Source organism: Panthera uncia, chromosome F1, assembly GCF_023721935.1.
Source record: "Panthera uncia isolate 11264 chromosome F1, Puncia_PCG_1.0, whole genome shotgun sequence".
Taxonomy (NCBI): Eukaryota; Metazoa; Chordata; class Mammalia; order Carnivora; family Felidae; genus Panthera; species Panthera uncia.
This window is the reverse complement of record NC_064813.1, coordinates 31,685,738-31,703,701: the sequence shown is the minus strand read 5'-3', so window position 1 is coordinate 31,703,701 and position 17,964 is coordinate 31,685,738. Positions and strand designations below refer to the sequence as shown.

The 17,964-nt window shown below is 41.8% G+C and overlaps 1 protein-coding gene across 1 annotated transcript in view; it reads left to right on the top strand.

Moving 5' to 3' along the window:
* Positions 1 to 17,964, top strand: part of HHAT (hedgehog acyltransferase) — a 314,228-nt gene that overhangs the window by 114,819 nt on the left and 181,445 nt on the right. The window contains exon 8 of the mRNA XM_049634210.1: positions 7,908 to 8,058. Coding sequence (XP_049490167.1) covers positions 7,908 to 8,058 — 151 coding nt within the window. The remainder of the gene's footprint in view (positions 1 to 7,907; positions 8,059 to 17,964) is intronic.

Below are 17,964 nucleotides of genomic sequence, written 5' to 3'. Positions count from 1 at the left end.
TTTTATAATTTATTGTCAAATTGGTTTCCATACAACACCCAGTGCTCATCCCAACAGGGGCCCTCCTCAATGCCCATCACCCACTTTCCCCTCTCCTCCACCCTCCATCAACTCTCAGTTTGTTTTCAGTATTTAATAGTCTCTTACGGTTTGCCTCCTTCCCTCTCTGTAACTTTTTTTCCCCCTTCCCCTCCCCCCTGGTCTTCTGTTAAGTTTCTCAGGATCGACGTAAGAGTGAAAACATATGGTATTTGTCTTTCTCTGCCTGACTTATTTCACTTAGCATCACACTCTCCAGTTCCATCCACGTTGCTACAAATGGCCAGATGTCATTCTTTCTCATTGCCAAGTAGTATTTCATTGTATATATAAACCACATCTTCTTTATCCATTCCTCAGTCGATGAACATTTAGGCTCTTTCCATAATTTGGCTGTTGTTGAAAGTGCTGCTATAAACATTGGGGTACAAGTGCCCCTATGCATCAGCACTCCTGTATCCCTTGGGTAAATTCCTAGCAGTGCTATTGCTGGGTCATAGGGTAGATGTATTTTTAATTTTTTTTGAGGAACCTCCACACCGTTTTCCAGAGCGGCTGCACCAGTTTGCATTCCCACCAACAGTGCAAGAGGGTTCCTGTTTCTCCACATCCTCTCCGGCATCTATAGTCTCCCGATTTGTTCATTTTAGCCACTCTGACTGGCATGAGGTGGTATTTCAGTGTGGTTTTGATTTGTATTTCCCTGATGAGGAGCGACGTTGAGCATCTTTTCATGTGCCTGCTGGCGATCTGGATGCCTTCTTTAGAGAAGTGTCTATTCATGTCTTCTGCCCATTTCTTCACTGGATTATTTGTTTTTCAGGTGTGGAGTTTGGTGAGTTCTTTCTAGATTTTGGATACTAGCCCCTTATCCTATATGTCATTTGCAAATATCTTTTCCCATTCTGTCGGTTGCCTTTTAGTTTTGTTGATTATTTCCTTTGCAGTGCAGAAGCTTCTTATCTTGATGAGGTCCCAATAGTTCACTTTTGCTTTTAATTCCCTTGCCTTTGGAGATGTGTCAAGTAAGAAAGTGCTGCGGCTGAGGTCAGAGAGGTTTTTTCTTGCTTTCTCCTTTTGGGTTTTGATGGTTTCCTGTCTTACATTCAGGTCCTTCATCCATTTTGAGTTTATTTTTGTGAATGGTGTAAGAAAGTGGTCTAGTTTCATTCTTCTGCATGTTGCGGTCCAGTTCTCCCAGGACCATTTGTTAAAGAGACTGTCTTCTTTCCATTGGATATTCTTTCCTGCTTTGTCAAAGATTAGTTGGCCATACATTTGTGGGTCCAATTCTGGAGTCTCTATTCTATTCCATTGGTCTATGTGTCTGTTTTTGTTCCAGTACCATACTGTCTTGATGTTTACAGCTTTGTAGTAGAGGCTAATGTCTGGGATTGTGATGCCTACCACTTTGGTCATCTTCTTCAATATTACTTTGGCTATTCGGGGTCTTTTGTGGTTCCATACAAATTTTAGGATTGCTAGTTCTAGCTTCGAGAAGAATGGTGGTGCAATTTTGATTGGGATTGCATTGAGTGTGTAGATTGCTTTGGGTAGTATTGGCATTTTAACAACATTTATTCTTCCAATCCATGGGCATGGAATGTTTTTCCATTTCTTTGTATCTTCTTCAGTTTCCTTCATAAGCTTTCTATGGTTTTCAGCATACAGATCTTTTACATCTTATACCACATCTTCTTTATCCATTCATCAGTCGGACACATGGGCTGCTTCCACATCTTGACTATTGTAAATATTACTGCTTAAATATATTGTAGAAAAAATGTGCATGTATCCCTTTGAATGAGTATTTTTGTATTTTCTAGGTAAATACCCAGTAGTGCAGTTGATGGGTCATAGGGTAGTTCTATTTTTATTTTTTTGAGGAACCTTCATACTATTTTCCAGAGTGACTGCACCAGTTAGCATTCTACCAACTGTGTAAGAGGATTCCCCTCTTTCCACATCTTCTCCAATACCTGCTGTTTCTTATGTTGTTGATTTTAGCCATTCTGACAGGTGTAAGGCGATAGATCATTTTGGCTGTAATTTGCATTTCTCTGATGGTAAGTGATGATGAGCATCTTTTCATGTGTCTGTTGGCCATCTGGATATCTTCTTTGGGGAAATGTCTGTTCATGTTTTCTGCCTATGTTTTAATGGATTATTTGTTTTTTGGGTGTTGAGTTTTATAAGCTCTTTGTGTATTTTGGATACTGACCCTTTATTGGATATGTCATTTGCAAATATCTTCTCCCATTCTGTAGGCTGTGCTTTAGTTTTGTTGATTGTTTCCTTTGCTGTGCTGGAGCTTTTTATTTTGAGGTAGTCCCAGTAGATTATTTTTGCTTTTGATTCTTTTGTCTCAGGGGACCTATCTAGAAAAAAGTCGCTGTGGCTGATGTCAATGAAGTTATTGGGTTGTCTTCTAGGATTTTTATGGTTTCATGTCTCACGTTTAGGTTTTCATCCATTTTGAATTTATTTTTGTGTATGGTGTAAGAAAGTAGTTGAGTTTTCCCAACACCATTTATTGAAGGGACATTCTTTTTTATATTGGACATCCTTTCCTTCTTTGTTGAAGACTAATTAACCATATAATTGTGGGTTGATTTCTGGGTGTTCTGTTCTGTCCCATTGATGTGTGTGTCTATTTTCGTGCCAGTACCATACTGTTTTGATTACTACAGCTTTATAACTTGAAGTCCAGAATCTTGATGCCTCCAGCTTTGCTTTTATTTTTCAAGATTGCTTTCAGGGTCTTTTGTGGTTCCATACAAGTTTTAGGATTGTTGATTCTAGCTCTGTGAAAAATGCTGGTGGTATTTGGTTAGGGATTGCATTAAATGTGTAGATTGCTTTGGGTAGTATAGACATTTTAACGATATTTGTTCTTTCAATCCGTGAGCCTAGAATGTCTTTCCATTTTTGATCATCTTCAGATTCTTTTATCAGTGTTTTATAGTTTTCAGAGTACAGATCTTTCACTTCTTTGGTTAGTTTTGTTCCTAGGTATCTTATTGTTTTTGGTGCAATTATAAATGGGATCATTTTCTTAATTTCTCTTTCTGCTGCTTCATTATTGGTGTATAGAAATGCAACAGCTTTCTGTACATTGATTTTGTATCCTGGGACTTCACTGAATTTGTTTATCAGTTCTAGCCATTTTTTGGTGGAGTCTTTCAGGGTTTTTGTGTGGAGCATTATGTCATCTGCAAATGGTGAAAGTTTTGTTTCTTCTTTGCCAATTTGGATGCCTTTTGTTTCTTTTTGTTATCTGATTGCTGAAGCTAGGACTTCCAGTACCATGTTGAATAGAAGCAGTAACAGCAGACATCCTTGTCTTGTTCTTGACCTTAGGGGAAAAACTCTCAGTTGTTTCCCCTTAAGGATGATGTTGTGGGGTTTTCATAACTGGCCTTTATTATGTTGAAGTATGTTCCTTCTAAACCTACTTTGTTGAGGGTTTTTATCATGAATGGATGTTGTACTTTGTCAAATGCTTTTTCTTTGTCTACTGAAATCATCATATGGTTCTTACCCTTTCTCATATTGATGTGATGTATCACATTGGTTTGTGAATATTGAACCACTCTTGCAACCTACGAATAAATCCCACTCGATCATGGTGAATGATTTTTTTAAAAGTATTGTTGGATTTGTGAAGGATTTTTGCACCTGTGTTCATTGGAGATTTTGGCCTTTAGTTCTCTCTTTTTTTTTTTTTTTTTGTGGTGTCTTTATGAGGTTTTGGTATCAGGTTAATGAATGAATTTGGAAGTTTTCCTTCCTTTTCTATTTTTTGGAATAATTTGAGAAGAATGGGTATTAATTCTTTAAACGTTTGGTAGAATTTGCCTCTGAAGCTATCTGGTCCTGGACTTTTGTTTGTTGGGAGTTTTAAAATTATTGATTTAATGTCTTTGCTGGTAATTGGTTTGTTCAGATCTTCTTGATTAATCTTTATACATCTGATTCGTATCCTAGGTCTTATATAATAAAAGGTTCTTAAAAAACTGTGCTAGAACACTTACTCCGAGATCTGTTTAAAAAATGTAGAATACAGTATTGTTAACTGTAGGCATGAGACAGTGTTATAAAGAACTTAATATAAGAAGAAACTTTTACAAAATGTCTAGTTTGCCTGAATCTGCACTGACTTAGTCATGGAGCATTTAAGCAAAATCTAGAGTAGATTAGATATAGATAAGTTAAAAGTGGCTGGGGTTATTTTCCTTGGAGCAGAAAAGGTACAGGGATAAAGTCAGGCCATGGATGGAGGTGAGAGCCCAGCATAGGCTGGAGGTTGGAGTGCAGCAGTGAGTCAGGGCACATAAGCTGGTGGGCACAGAAAACAATGCAGAGACAGCATGCTTCTTGAAACAGAGTGAATCTAGAATCAGTGTCTTAAACTATGAGAGTCTTGAGGGCAGGGCTTGACTGTACAAAGATGGTAGCTATGCAGCTGGCCAGTCAACAGAGTCCAGGGGCCTCTTTTCCAGTCTGTGGCAAATTCTCCCCAATCCTTGGCAGACTCTGGTAAGACACAGCTTGACCCATTCTGGGTTCATAAAGACTTTTCATTAGGCAGATGCTAAGTTGTTTGAGTCTATAGGGGTATCTAACAGTTTAAGAGGATCCAGTACAGTTTGGACCCTTACCTTTATCCATGGGAAGAACTTCTCACTAGACAAGCTCTTCTTTATTGGGCATGTGCTATTAAAACTCCTGATGTTCAATCATGTGGTCATGGGCTTTGAGCAATCTGCAGTGTGGTAGAAAATACAGGTAAGTACAAAAACACCTGTAAGGTAGTGTGTAATAGCAGTGTTAATGCTACTTCCTCATGCATGATATAGATGAAAGGATGCTAGAATTGAAATTATAGAGTATTTAAATGGAATAGACCATTTAAAAAATCTTAAGGGCTTTTTTAAAAAATTTGTTTATTTTTGAGAGAGAGAAAGAGAGAGACAGGGACAGAGCATGAGTAGGGGAGGGGCAGAAAGAGGGAGACACAGAATCCATAAAAGTCTCCAGCCTCTGAGCTGTCAGCGCAGAGCCTGACACAGGGCTTGAACCCACGAACCATGAGATCATGACCTGTGCCGAAGTTGGACACTTAACCGGCTAAGCCACCCAGGTGCCCCGAGAATCTGACAGATTTTAATTCCTGTGCCTCATACGTGATAAGTGTACAAAACCCGCATCACATTGAAGGCAGTATTTGGGAAGGAAGTAGCTTGTTCTCCCTGATCTTGCAGGCTGTTAATGGGGGAAAGAAGTTTCTGATGTTTCATATGTAAAAGAGCTCCCAGTGGCTGTAACCTTGCACAGTCTTCCCTGGGTCTTCAAATGCCTTCACTTCTTCAGTTTTGGAGGCTTTGTGCCCTTTAATTTGTGCCCTGCCTCTTTTAGCTCTGGGAATTTTCTGACTAGAGTCTGGTGGTTCATTTTAGAATATTTTAGAGTCCCCTTCATTGCCATCTTGGCCAGTGGAATAGATTTCTTCCCCATTCAGTGTGGTTTTATGCTCCCACTTTTTAGATGGCGTTGCTAGCACATATGTCCCGCTTCTTGATGACTGTGTATATATACACACTTAAGACATATAATTATACACACACACATCAGCTTTTCTTTCTTGACGGCTATCAGACACATCCAAGAATGCTACTATTTTATATCCAGCTCTTTTAACACGTATGTTTGTAGTCTGGTTTCCAAGGTCTGAAGAACCTGTTTGACCACTCCTGATTGGGAAGGAGACAGAGTGATTATTTGGTTCTTTCCTTGTAGGACATGTGGCTTTCAGATTTAAACCACCATTTGCCTTTGCCCAAACTATATATTCAGACTTATGTGTTTCTTCTGGCACAGAATTGCCATTTACAGCCACACTCTCCATTGTAGTGACATTCTTTCCAAGATCTTTGTATAATATGGAAAGATCCAAACAATAATGTTTTCTGCTAGTACTTCTTTAAAGCTTAGTTATTTCCTTCTGAATATCCCACAGATAATCCTGCTCAGCTGCACCAACCTGCCCTGCAGTATTTCCCACACACTGGAGAAGGCGCTCTTGAGGTTGGACAGCACGTGGCTGCTGGTTATCTTCTCAAGGGCTTCCACATACACTTTGCCCTCAACCTTCTCCTTGTGAGCACTGCTCTGACAAACCCGCCACATCTCCTCACCTATGTGCTGAGGCCTGTGTGAATGGGGGCCAGTATCTGGCCCAGATCCATGGTACCCCATCGGGCATAGGGCACAGAGGTCAAAGCGGCCAGACAGGGAGCCAGAGGAGAGGTGGTGGTTGGTAGAGCACCCCAAGCCCCAGCTGCAGAAACAGGTCGTTCCCACTGGGGACAGGCAGAGGCCTGTGTGGGCCAGAGCATTTGTCTCAGACCTCACATCTTGCCCAGTGTCCACATCCTGTGTTGTTCTCATTCTGGAAAGGCTCAATTTAGGCCAAGAGACCATTGTAGCCTGGGCTCTCCTGGGGTTTATTTTGTTTTGTTTTGCTTTTTTGTTAATAGCTTTGTTGTGATCTAGTTCACATACCGTACTTAAAGTATACAATTCAGTGGCTTTTAGTATATGCACAGATATGTGCAACTATCGTCACTGGCAATTTTATAATATTTTCATCACCTCAAAAAGAAACCCTACCCTGGGCGCCTGGGTGGCTCAGTCGGTTAAGCATCTGACTTCAGCTCAGGTCATGATCTTGCATGCAGTCTGAGTTCAAGGCCCGTGTCAGGCTCTGTGCTGACAGTTAAGAGCCTGGAGCCTGCTTCCAGTTCTGTCTGTCTGTCTCTCTCTGTCCCTCCCTGCTTGCTCTCTGTCTCTCTCTCAAAAATAATATACATTAAAAAAAAAAAGAAACCCTACCTTTTAGCCACTGCCTCCCCCATAATCCCATCCCCTACCTCTCCAGTGCTGGGGCCAGTAATCAACTTTCTATTTCTGTTACCTTATTCTGAACTTTCTTATGAATGGAATATAATATGTGGCCTTTCATGACTGGCTTATTTCACTTAGCATGGTGTTTTAGGATTCATCCATGTTGTAGTATATATCAGTATTTCATTCCTTTGTAAGGCAACATAATGTTCCATTGTGTGGATTTACCACATTTTGTTTATTCTGTTGATGCATATTTGGGTTGTTTTTATCTTTTGGCTTTTGTGAATAATGCCACTACAAACATTTGGGTATAGGTTTCTGTGTGGGCATCTCTTCTTGTTTCTCTAGGGTATGTACCAAAGAGTGGAATTGCTGGGTCATATGATAACTTTAAGTTTAATAATTTCAGGAAATGCCAAGCTGTTTTCCAAAGTGGCTGCACCATTTTGTGTTCTTGCCAGCAGTATGTCACAGTTCCAGTTTCTCCACATCTTCACCAACCCTTGTTGATCTGACTTTTTGATTTTAGTCATCCTAGTGGATGCGAACTCATGAAATTTTGGAAAGATTTGGGGAGGATTTTCCCTTACAAATAGTTTTTTTTAAAAACCATAATGTGTGTGTGTGTGTGTGTGTGTATACACATATATATACATATATAACTTAAATGCATAAGTATATATATAAAATGCTTTTAAGTGTAGTGTCTGTTAAAGCATCAGTGCTAAGAGGTCCTGTTGCCCATTACAATAATAAAGGAGTTTTCATTATTTGTTAATCCAAAATTCTCATTGCTCAAAACCAACGTGGGAAACTTTTTGTAATGTGTGAGGTAAGGAGAAGAGAAGGGAGGGGTGGAGAAGTGGGAACAGACGGTGTGTTTTCAGGAATGGTGCATCTTTCCCAGGAGATTGCTCTACTGCTTACCTCTGTGTCTGATGGGTCCCTCTGTCTTTCAGGAGGACTGGCATTGGCTCAAGTGATCTTTTTCTATCTGAAGTACTTGGTTCTCTTTGGTGTCCCAGCTCTGCTCATGCGCCTGGATGGACTCACACCACCACCCCTCCCTCGCTGTGTGAGCACCATGTTCAGTTTCACGGGGATGTGGAGGTCAGTAGTTTGGTTTATTAAAGCCCTTTGGGGATGTCCAGTGGGAGGAGCCATGGCTTGGCGAGCTTCAAAGGGTTTGGGCCACTGTCCACTCTCTGTCCCTCAACTCAGACCATAGTTGGCATTTGGGTTTCTTCATCTGTCTAATAGGATGGCAATCCGTGCTTTCTGAACCACTCAAAAATACTGTCAGGCTATGAAGATAGGTGAAATAATAGTTTCTCTCCGAGTTTATGTACAGATGCACAAAGGGTTGTGATTCAATGGTTTCTTAATAGCTTGGGATATGCTACAAGATACTGACCATTTTATTGCTCTCTGTTTTCCTTGAAAATGACCTCTGTATATGTGGGAGTGTCAATTAAAAAAAAAAAAAAACAGACTTAGGAAAATAGCATAGGTCCCTGTTGGCATTTACTAGCTCTCAGATATGGGACAATTTACTAAATTTCTCTAAGTTTTAGTTCTCTCTTAAATGGTAATAATAATAGTGAGGGTAATAATGCCCACATTCAAGAGTTGTTTTGAATATTAAATAAGCTAATGCTATTAAGGCATTTGGCACACAGTAGATGTTTACAAATGTTAGCTTTTACCCTTTTATTATTCCTGTACTTGGTGCCCATGGATAGACAGATGTGTTTTGCGAGTTTTCTTACTCTTCTTGATTTTGCCCCATGAACTTATGGTTGGCCGGAGCTTTTGTTCCAAAAGATCCCTCAGCCCCCCTGCTGTTTGTTATTGTTGTTCTCCAGATGGGCTTGCTTGCTGCTGTGTGTTTCTTAGCACTTCTAGTATGTAACATGTGACAGGGCTTGGTTTTGCATTGCAAACCTAATGTACGAAGCTCAGACTGGGGACTTGGGCAATCATGGGAATTAGCACTTTTTAGGCACCTCCATTTCCCTCACCCTAGGCTTGGCCCTGCCCACAGTTGCCATTCTGGCTCATTCACAGGGTGCCTTCAGTCTTTCATCTCTGTAGGCAGAAGAGCCAGGGCCCGGGTAGAGGAAGAGCTCAGTGAATATTACCATATCTGATGTTGCTTTTAAAAAGGGGGTAGATAGCCTGCAACATCCTGGTTTTCCATTATAACTGATTATAGATGCTGAGTTTTTTTTAAGCCTCTGTAAATGCATGTTGTTATTGGTTCAGTTTGCTTATTGGGATTAGAAATTTCATGTGGTTATTGCAAGTAATGTTAAGTAATTGCTTTGATTTGCTCTTAATTAGTTCATCAAATATCATAGGTTGCCCAGTTTTAATGACAGGGTTGGAAAATGGTAGAAAAGGGGTTCTCTCTAGCCAGGGGGCCATGGAGTAGTTCTTGGTTAAAAGGTGAGCCTGGTCGGGAGGCTCTGTTAACTTTTGACCTACGTGAAAGTAATGTACTGAATAAGGGGGTTGGGACCCAGCATGATTTGGGGTCACATCATCAGTGACTGGTGTGCATCTAGCATGGTTGCTCTCCCTCTTTGTGAATGCTGCCCTAATGCATTTCTTAGGAAGCATATTCTTCTAAAGAGCTTCTCCAGTCTTGATTGGCATGTTAAAAAACTCTGAATGGGGCGCCTGGGTGGCTGTCGGTTGAGCGTCCGACTTCGGCTCAGGTCATGATCTCACGGTTCGTGAGTTCAAGTCCCGCATCAGGCTCTGTGCTGACAGCTCAGAGCCTGGAGCCTGCTTTGAATTCTGTGTCTCCCTCTCTCTCTCTGCTCCTACCCCACTCACACTCTGTCTCTCTCTCAAAAATAAATAAGCATTAAAAAAAATTAAAAAAACAAAACTCTGACTCTTGGGCATGCTGGCTCTAGGCTCCTTGTCCATAAATCTCTGCCCCATTGATTGTCACAAGAAGCAGTTTAGACTGTTGACTCTATTTCACATTCAGAGTAGGTGTCTTCTTGTCCTTTATTATTTCAGTTAATTATTTTTCGGTCCCAAACCCTCTGTTGTAAATACACAACAAAGGCAGAGAGAGCTTATCTGCCAAGACCTTTGTCATGTTTGATTAGAACTAAACTCAAATCGTGTAGACTCCATGTTGTTGAAACACTCTCTCCTCCCTCCCAGTTCCAGTTTTAAGACAAACGGGTGACAGAGTAATACAAGTTACTGTGAGTGGAGGCTCTGGGTGAGCCCCCGGAGTGATGTGGTCCTAGGAGGAAGTGTTTACAAGAGCATGTGATGAAATAACAAACATGGTCTTTCCTGGGAGTGACCTAGACTTTTATCCTGGCTTTTTTCTAGGCAAACATGGGTGTGTAGATTTTCCCTTTCACAATTTTTAGTTTGCTGAAGGGTTTTCCAGTTTGCCAGTTATACTTAGAAACACCTCGGCCTTCATTGTTTCCATACAATAACTGTTCCACATTAAGAAAGGAAGGGAGGTCAACTCTGTACTATAACTCACAGTTTAAGGCTCAGAAGAAGTAGTTTCGAATTGAAAAAAGAATGAAAGAGCTTCCCTTTTTGCAGATGTGCCTCTGCCCTTCAAAGGAAGTTTGTCATGTTTGTGTTCAGGCTCTAGTAGCCTAACCCTACAGTGGGCCTGGTCCCCAGTCTCTAACCTTTCTCTGTAAAATGCACGTCGAGGGAAAATAAAGTTGTGAATTTGTAGTTTCTATTTACATCGAATTTTACATTAATATTTCTGGGCCATCTATTGAGGCCTTGCTGCAGACAGGGAATTTCTTCCCCTTCCTGGATATAGGTCTGAGAAGAATTGAGTTATGAACAGATGTGAAAGCTGGTGATGCAGGTTATTCTGGACAGTGGCAGCCACTCATATGGTGACACACGGGGCGGAGTGGATAGGAAGTGGAGGGAAGAGGTTTAAAAACAGGCTGTGCAGAATGTCCAGTGGTTACCTGACCTTCTAGAAAATCCACACTGAATGTGAAGTTTAGAGCTGATGATGAGAGATGAATTTTTAGCCTCCCATTTTAAAGGCAGCTTACACACCTGAAAATCATGCTGACTGATTGCCCCATATTTCAGTTCACTTAGCAGTGAAAGAAGACTTGAATCCAGCAGCCTACTGTATCAGAGGAATCTGAGCACTACGTCATAGAACAGATGAAATTGGCCATCAACAGAGAGATAACATTCCTTGACATCCTAGTTAGTTTAAATTGGTCATGAAAAATTGCTATTCACTTAGATGGCCCATACCTGAATGTTAGGACTCAGTGTTTTTGTTTTTCCTTCTAGTAACCTTCTTTCATATAAATCCTGCTCGGATATTTGCAGATGTAACAAAACCCTAAGGAATATGTGTATTCTCACTTGTGACTTTTCTGTGGCCGTCTAGACCTGAGAAATTGAGAATTTTCTGCTTAATTTTTAGGTTTCATGTTTTAATTTAGATAGGCTGAGATCTGTAATGAGCATCTTTTGCCGGGAGTCATTAAAGATGACATTGCATGTCTGAGGTTTCAAATTAGAAGTCTGATCATGTCCCCCTGATTTGATTTTTAGCTATGGAAGCAAAGTGTGCAAAGTGATAGAATTTCCCATGGTGGCTGGTGAGTTATGGGTCAATTTCAATTATCTCAGGCATCTCGCACAGCTTGCCCTCTGCCTTTCTTGAATTATGATGCTCTCAGGTCTTCATAGGCAAACTCATGTATCACAGCTTATCCCATAGAAATTTGGGCACTGCTAGACCTTAATATGTGGGGAGATCTTTGGGCTGGGGCTGGGGAGGAGCCTGAGCCCCTTCTTTTAGTGAGGAATTGATTGCATCAGCTTTTAGGTCAACAGAAGAGTTTAGGTCCCTCGATGGAGAGTTGGTTAAGGCCTGTGGTAGATGATGAAAACTAGCTATACAAATTGCTGGCTTTGCGGTAGTCCTGCCTTTGAATCATAGCTGGCTTCAAGTTGCAGGGCCAGATGGAAGCATGGAGTTGGTGAAATACATATACCATGTGTGTCAGCACTGCTGGACAGGCAGCAGGGGCAGCGCGAACACAAAGGGGGAAGGATGGAACAGGTGCTGTTAATAAGAGGTCACTTCGTTTTGGAGGCAGCCTGCTAACAAAGGGCTTGCTGCTTACTAGCTCTGTGACTTGGGCAAATAATGAAAATGCCCCGGGCTAGCTTTTCGTTTCTAAAATGGACATAATAATAGTACTTGCCGCATAGGGGGGGATGTGACAGTTGGTTGAGCCTAGTGCTTAGTAGTTCCTTGGAAAGTGGTAGCTTCTTCGTGTTTTTTGTTTTTTGTTTTTTTTGTGCTTGAAAATCTAGCAAAGCCAGAGGTGACAGAGAAATCTGCCTGTGGGTAAGCCACTGCCTGTGGGTTGGGGAAGCAGTGGGCAATGACGGGACTGGCTGAGGAAAGGCTCCAGTCCAGCTCTGAGCCTGAGATGTCAGCTAATATGGTGCCTGACACATAGTAGTCACTCAACAAACAGGTATTTCCTGAGTGAAAGATGCATGATCTCCCCTGCCCCCACACCCTTGAAGAAGAGATCAAAGAAAAATTGGCTTACATGTGAAGTGGGGGTCTAACAACTTATTTCCAGTAGTTAACCTACCATTCAAACTGCATTTCTGGCCATAGAAAATGCCATCTTTGGCCATATTATCCATTTCCTCTGTTACACCGAGGCTCTTTCTGGGCCCATCTTCTGACAGCATGCATTCTAGGTTCTTTAACTTTTCTTTAAAATGTGAATGTTTCAATCTTTTCTCTATTGAATGACTTTCCATTAGAATCCAAGAGGGAATTTATATTTCTTTAATGGGTCTGGCAAAAAAACGGGGGTGAGTAAAGGAAACATTTCTTCTATTTTTCTTCATTAGAGCCTAAAAACCAACCAACCGCTGCCACCACCACCAAACAAAACAAAACAAAAATTTAAAGGACCTTCATTGTTTTAGGGACAGGAGAATAAGGTAGAGGCTGTCCACTGTTCTTAAAAAATTTTTTTAACGTTTATTTTTGAGAGAGAGAGAGAGAGAGAGAGAGAGAGACCGACCATGAACAGGGGAGGGGCAGAGAGAGAGAGGGAGACACAGAATCCAAAGCAGGCTCCAGGCTCTGAGCTGTCAGCACAGAGCCCAAAGTGGGGTTCGAACCCATGAACTGCAAGATCATGACCTGAGCCGAAGTCGGACGCTTAGCCGTCTAAACCACCTAGGTGCCCCCCAGCTGTCCTCTGTTCTCAATGGGCAGGGAAGGAGTGAAACCCTGATCATGGACAATCAGTGGTGCTTGTGTAAAAGGAAGCAATAAGGCTAACCTTTGGAGCCTCCTGAAGAAACTAACAGGGCTACGTAGGTGTCATCTGGAATGGGAAAATTATGTCCAAGGGGATTTTGAATAACTGAACCCACAGATTTTCTTTCTTTCTTTTTTTTAAATAAGTGTATTCTTTTTAAAAAAAAATATTTATTTTTGAGAGAGAGAGAGAGAGAGCAAGCAGGGGAGGGTCAGAGAGAGAGCGGGACAGAGGATCCCAAATAGGCTCTGCACTGACAGAAGAGAGCCTGATGCGGAGCTCGAACTCATGAACTGTGAGATTATGACCTGAGCCAAAGTCAGATGCTTAAGCGACTGAGGTTCATTTGTCTGATGTGAATATAGTGATTCCAGCTTTTTCTTAAAAAAAAATTTTTTTTTAATGTTTATTTTAGAGAGAGAGAGAGAAAGTGTGTGAGCAAGTGGGGGAGGGGCAGAGAGTGAGGGAGACAGAGAATCTGAAGCAAGCTTCAGGCTCTGAGCTGTCTGACGTGGGGCTCGAACTCACAAACTGCAGGAACAGGATCTGAGCTGAAGTCGGAGGCTTAACTGACTGAGCCAGCTAGGTGCCCTGACTCTGACTTTCTTTTGATATGTTTTTATCTTTTTATTTTTAATATTATAATTCAAATGAGGTTTTTGTAGACAGCATAGAGCTAGATTTTGCTTTTTTATCCAAATTGACAATCTCTGACATTGGGTGTTTAGACCATTTAGAGTTAATGTAATTATTGGTATTGGTTGCATTTAAAGCTACCATCTTGATAGTTATGTTTTTTAAAAAAAATTTTTAAACATTCATTCATTTTTTGAGAGACAGAGATAGAGTGTGGGAGGGATAGAGAGAGAGGGAGACACAGAATCTGAAGCAGGCTCCAGGCTCAGAGCCTGTCGGTATAGAGCCCGATGCAGGGCTCGAACTCAGGGACTATGAGATCATGAGCTGAAGTCGGACACTTAACCAACTGAGCCACCCAGGCGCCTCGAGAGTTGTGCTTTTTAATCTCATTTTTTTAAACACCTTCATACTTATCTATCTATCCATGCATCCATCTATTGTGGTAACATGTACATAATGTTTACCATTTTAACCATTTTTAAGCATACAGTTTAGTGGCATTCAGTACATTTACATTATTCTGCAATCACCACCACCATCCATCTCTAGAACTTTATCACTTTTCCCAACAGAAAATCCATACCCATTAAGTAATAACTCCTCATTCCCTCTTCTCCCCAGCCCATTTCTGGTACTATTAATTTCTTTGTGTGGATCTAAATATTCCATTTGGCATTATGCTCCCTCCTACCTGAAGAACTTCCTTAGTCTTCTGGTCTCCTGGCTGAACTTTTACTTCTTTTTTTTCTGAAAATGTCTTTATTTTGCATCTTTACTGGATATAGAATTATATGTTGACTGTTTTTTTTCCCCCAGTATCTTAAAGATGTCTCTCCATTATCTCTGGCTTGCATAGTTTCTGACAAGAAGCCTGATGTAACTCCTCTCTATGTTATGCTTTTTCTTTCCTTTGGCTGCTTTCAAGATTTTCTCTTTATCTTCAGTGTCAGAAGTTTGACTGTGATGTGCTTAGGTGTATTTTTCTTTGTATTTACTTTGTTTGGAGTTCTCTGAGGGTCTCAGATCTATGGTTTATTATCTCATTAATTTTGGAAAATTTGTGGACATCATCTCTTCAAATAGTTCTTTCCTACCATTCTCTTTTCCTTCTGGGACTCCAGTGACACATGTGTCAGACTGTCTGATGTTATCCCACAGCTCTTTGATGCTAGGTTCTGGTTTTTGCCCCACCCCACCCTGCCCACCAAATCTTCCCCCCCGCCCTTTGTGTTTCAATTTGGATACTTTCTGTTGGCTTATCTTTAAGTTCATTGCTCCTTTTTTCTGTCATGTCTAGTCTTCTCTTTAGATCCCAACCTAAAGTAGTAAAGGAAAATGAGGATTGACATTGGAGTTGGTTCCCACAGAGGTCATGTCGTGGTGACCTTGACAACGGCAGTCTCAGTGAAGTGGTGGGGGCAAAACCCCCATTAAATTGGGTTCAGAGGAGAGTGGGTCTGATCTGATCCCAGGAATGTGGTCTAATGAGGGGAAGCTGGTCCACATGGTGTGGTTAGGGCTCAGACTTCCTCTCTTCCTGATGTGGCCTCACCTCAGTTCTTCTTGACTAGGAACACCCCTCTAAGTCTCAGCCATGCCCCAGCCAGGCTGTGCACTACTCTTTGCAATGGGCTCACTTGCCATTCATCACAGGTATCCCTAAACCACCTAAACCAGGTTTACTGGCCCATATCTTACTACCTTCAACACAGGAACTTCTGGGTCTCTTCTTGCCGTAAGACTGCTGAAGGAGGCTCAGCAGTGCCAGCAAGGCTCTTTCCTTCACTCTGCCTAATGTAGAGAGCATCCTGTAGAGGTGGTGTCTCAGCTCCAACCAGAAAGGAAAGCCAGAGCTTCTCTGCTTGGGTTTTTACCTCCACCTGTATAATAACCTTCCCTTTTAGGACATGTTTCTGAGGTCTTCTATCCTCTTCCATGTCTTCCCACAGTTCACTGTGTCACAAGAGGTAGGTTTTCTACTTTCTCCTCCTATCTTCTCTTCTGACATATTCTTCTCTAGGGCAGGTAGCTTTATGGCCCAACTCTTGTAGGTAGAGGGGGCTGTTCTTTCTCTAATACAGAGAAAAATACTCTAAGATCTGATTCACTTAGATATAGTTCTGAATTTGTGAGTGCTTGGACAAGGAACTAGGGATTGCTGGGAACGGAATACATTGTTTTAGTTTTTAAAAATTCCCTGTTTGAATTAACTTAGTCTTATAACAGTATAGTTGAGTAAGGATTTAGGTGTTACCATCACTGTCTGAGACCCAGAGTGGTAAGTCAGGTGTCCAAGATCACCTAGGTAGCACATTCTTGCTGTATTGAAATCTAAACCCTAATCGTTTTAGTAAGAAAGGTTTAGATGCATAAATGCATGTGCTTATAGAGGAGTATGTGAAAATTCATTCAATTAGCACCACGAGTGAGTAGGTTTCCTTTTCCTATTACACCAAGCAGAAAGGCAAAAACGTTTGGTGTCATCACTTTGTAAATCCTGAGATTTTAGTCTGCTATAGCTACAGGTTCAAAACCCGGCACCTTAATTTTGACCCACCTGACTGTAGTAGACATTCAAAGGCTTTTCTCTGGAAATGCTAACAAAAGGTTCTGATATGGTCCAACTGCTTACCTGCTGAACAAGATGGATACTCTGTCTTCTATTAAGTACTGTGAACTATAGTTAGCTTTCAGGGTAAAAGTTAAGACTAATTCTCTGCCTGTCTTGCTTGAAAATAGTGTTTTATCCTTAAGTATGACATGCAAACCTGGCTCCAACCTACTATTTCAAGTTCTTATCACTCACCTTATATTACAGCAGTACGGGACTAGTCTTTGTTCCTCGGTCTAGCCCACCCGGTTCACCCACAGACTCCCATGACCTTGGTGCTGGCCTCCTGGTGCTGTAGAGCTCACAGTGCTCCTCCTCCTTCTTCTTCCAGACAAGACGCCGCTCGCTCTACAGTTCAGTGCCAGCTTCAGTGTTGCTTTTTCTGCTGAGCTGTGCTCCTCTCCCACCCAGCAAGGGATTGCACATTCCTCTGCTCTGTGGTACTTTGTGTGAAGTTCATGTATCATAACACATATTTATACTTGTTAATACAGTCATTGTGTCTAGCTTATGGGGAATGGAGACTAGCATTCCTTACTTACTTTTTATATGATATTTTACTTTAATATAGGAAATGCCTGTATTTAGCAAGAGCCTTGCCTTAGATCCTTGCTATTCCAATTATGGTCTGAGGAACCGCAGCGTCAGACTCTCCTGGGAGCTTGTTAGAAATGCAGGATCCTGGGTCCCACCTCAAGACCTACCGAATCAGAATCCACTTTTTAACAAGATCTCCTGGGGACATTGTATATGCATTAAAATTTAGGAGGCACTGGACTGGGCTAGGTGAATCCTAAGGACTCCTCCTCCCTGATTTGCCATGACTCTAGGCTACCTGAATAATGGCCACGAGTGGCTGTAAGTATATCTGAGTATTCACATGGGTCACAGGGACTGGGTCCTAGGAGAACTTCAGCGGGAGCTTTTAGTGATGTCCCTAGGGGATGGGGCCACAGAGGGACAGAGGTAGGATGAGCTCAACCAGTCCAAGTATGGAGGGGCCTGGAGGGTGGCTTTTTGACAAAGAACAAGCAATCTGATAAGGTAGGCTTAGAGGCATACAAACCAGATGGAGAGGCCACTGGTCTGTGGTCACAAAAACCTAGGAAAAATGAATCTCCCACCCCACCACCGTTTGTTGTCCCCAGAAGACATTTGTTCTCCAACTTGTTTTCCTGCATGTGGACTTCTTCCCTTCTCTGCCCTCTTCCTTCTGTTTCCCTAGAGTTGCTCCTTGTGTGTGAGAAGCCCAAAGATGAGGGACTCTGCCGAGTTAGGAAGGAATGCCCAACCTCTCCTGGGAGCTGACTGTGACCTGCAGATAACCTTCTTGGATTACGGAGGGCTGCCCCATTGCAGGGAGGTAGTTCCCAGTGAGACTATTTACATGGGAGACTCAGCCCACCAGACTTCAGGAAAGCAGCGCCT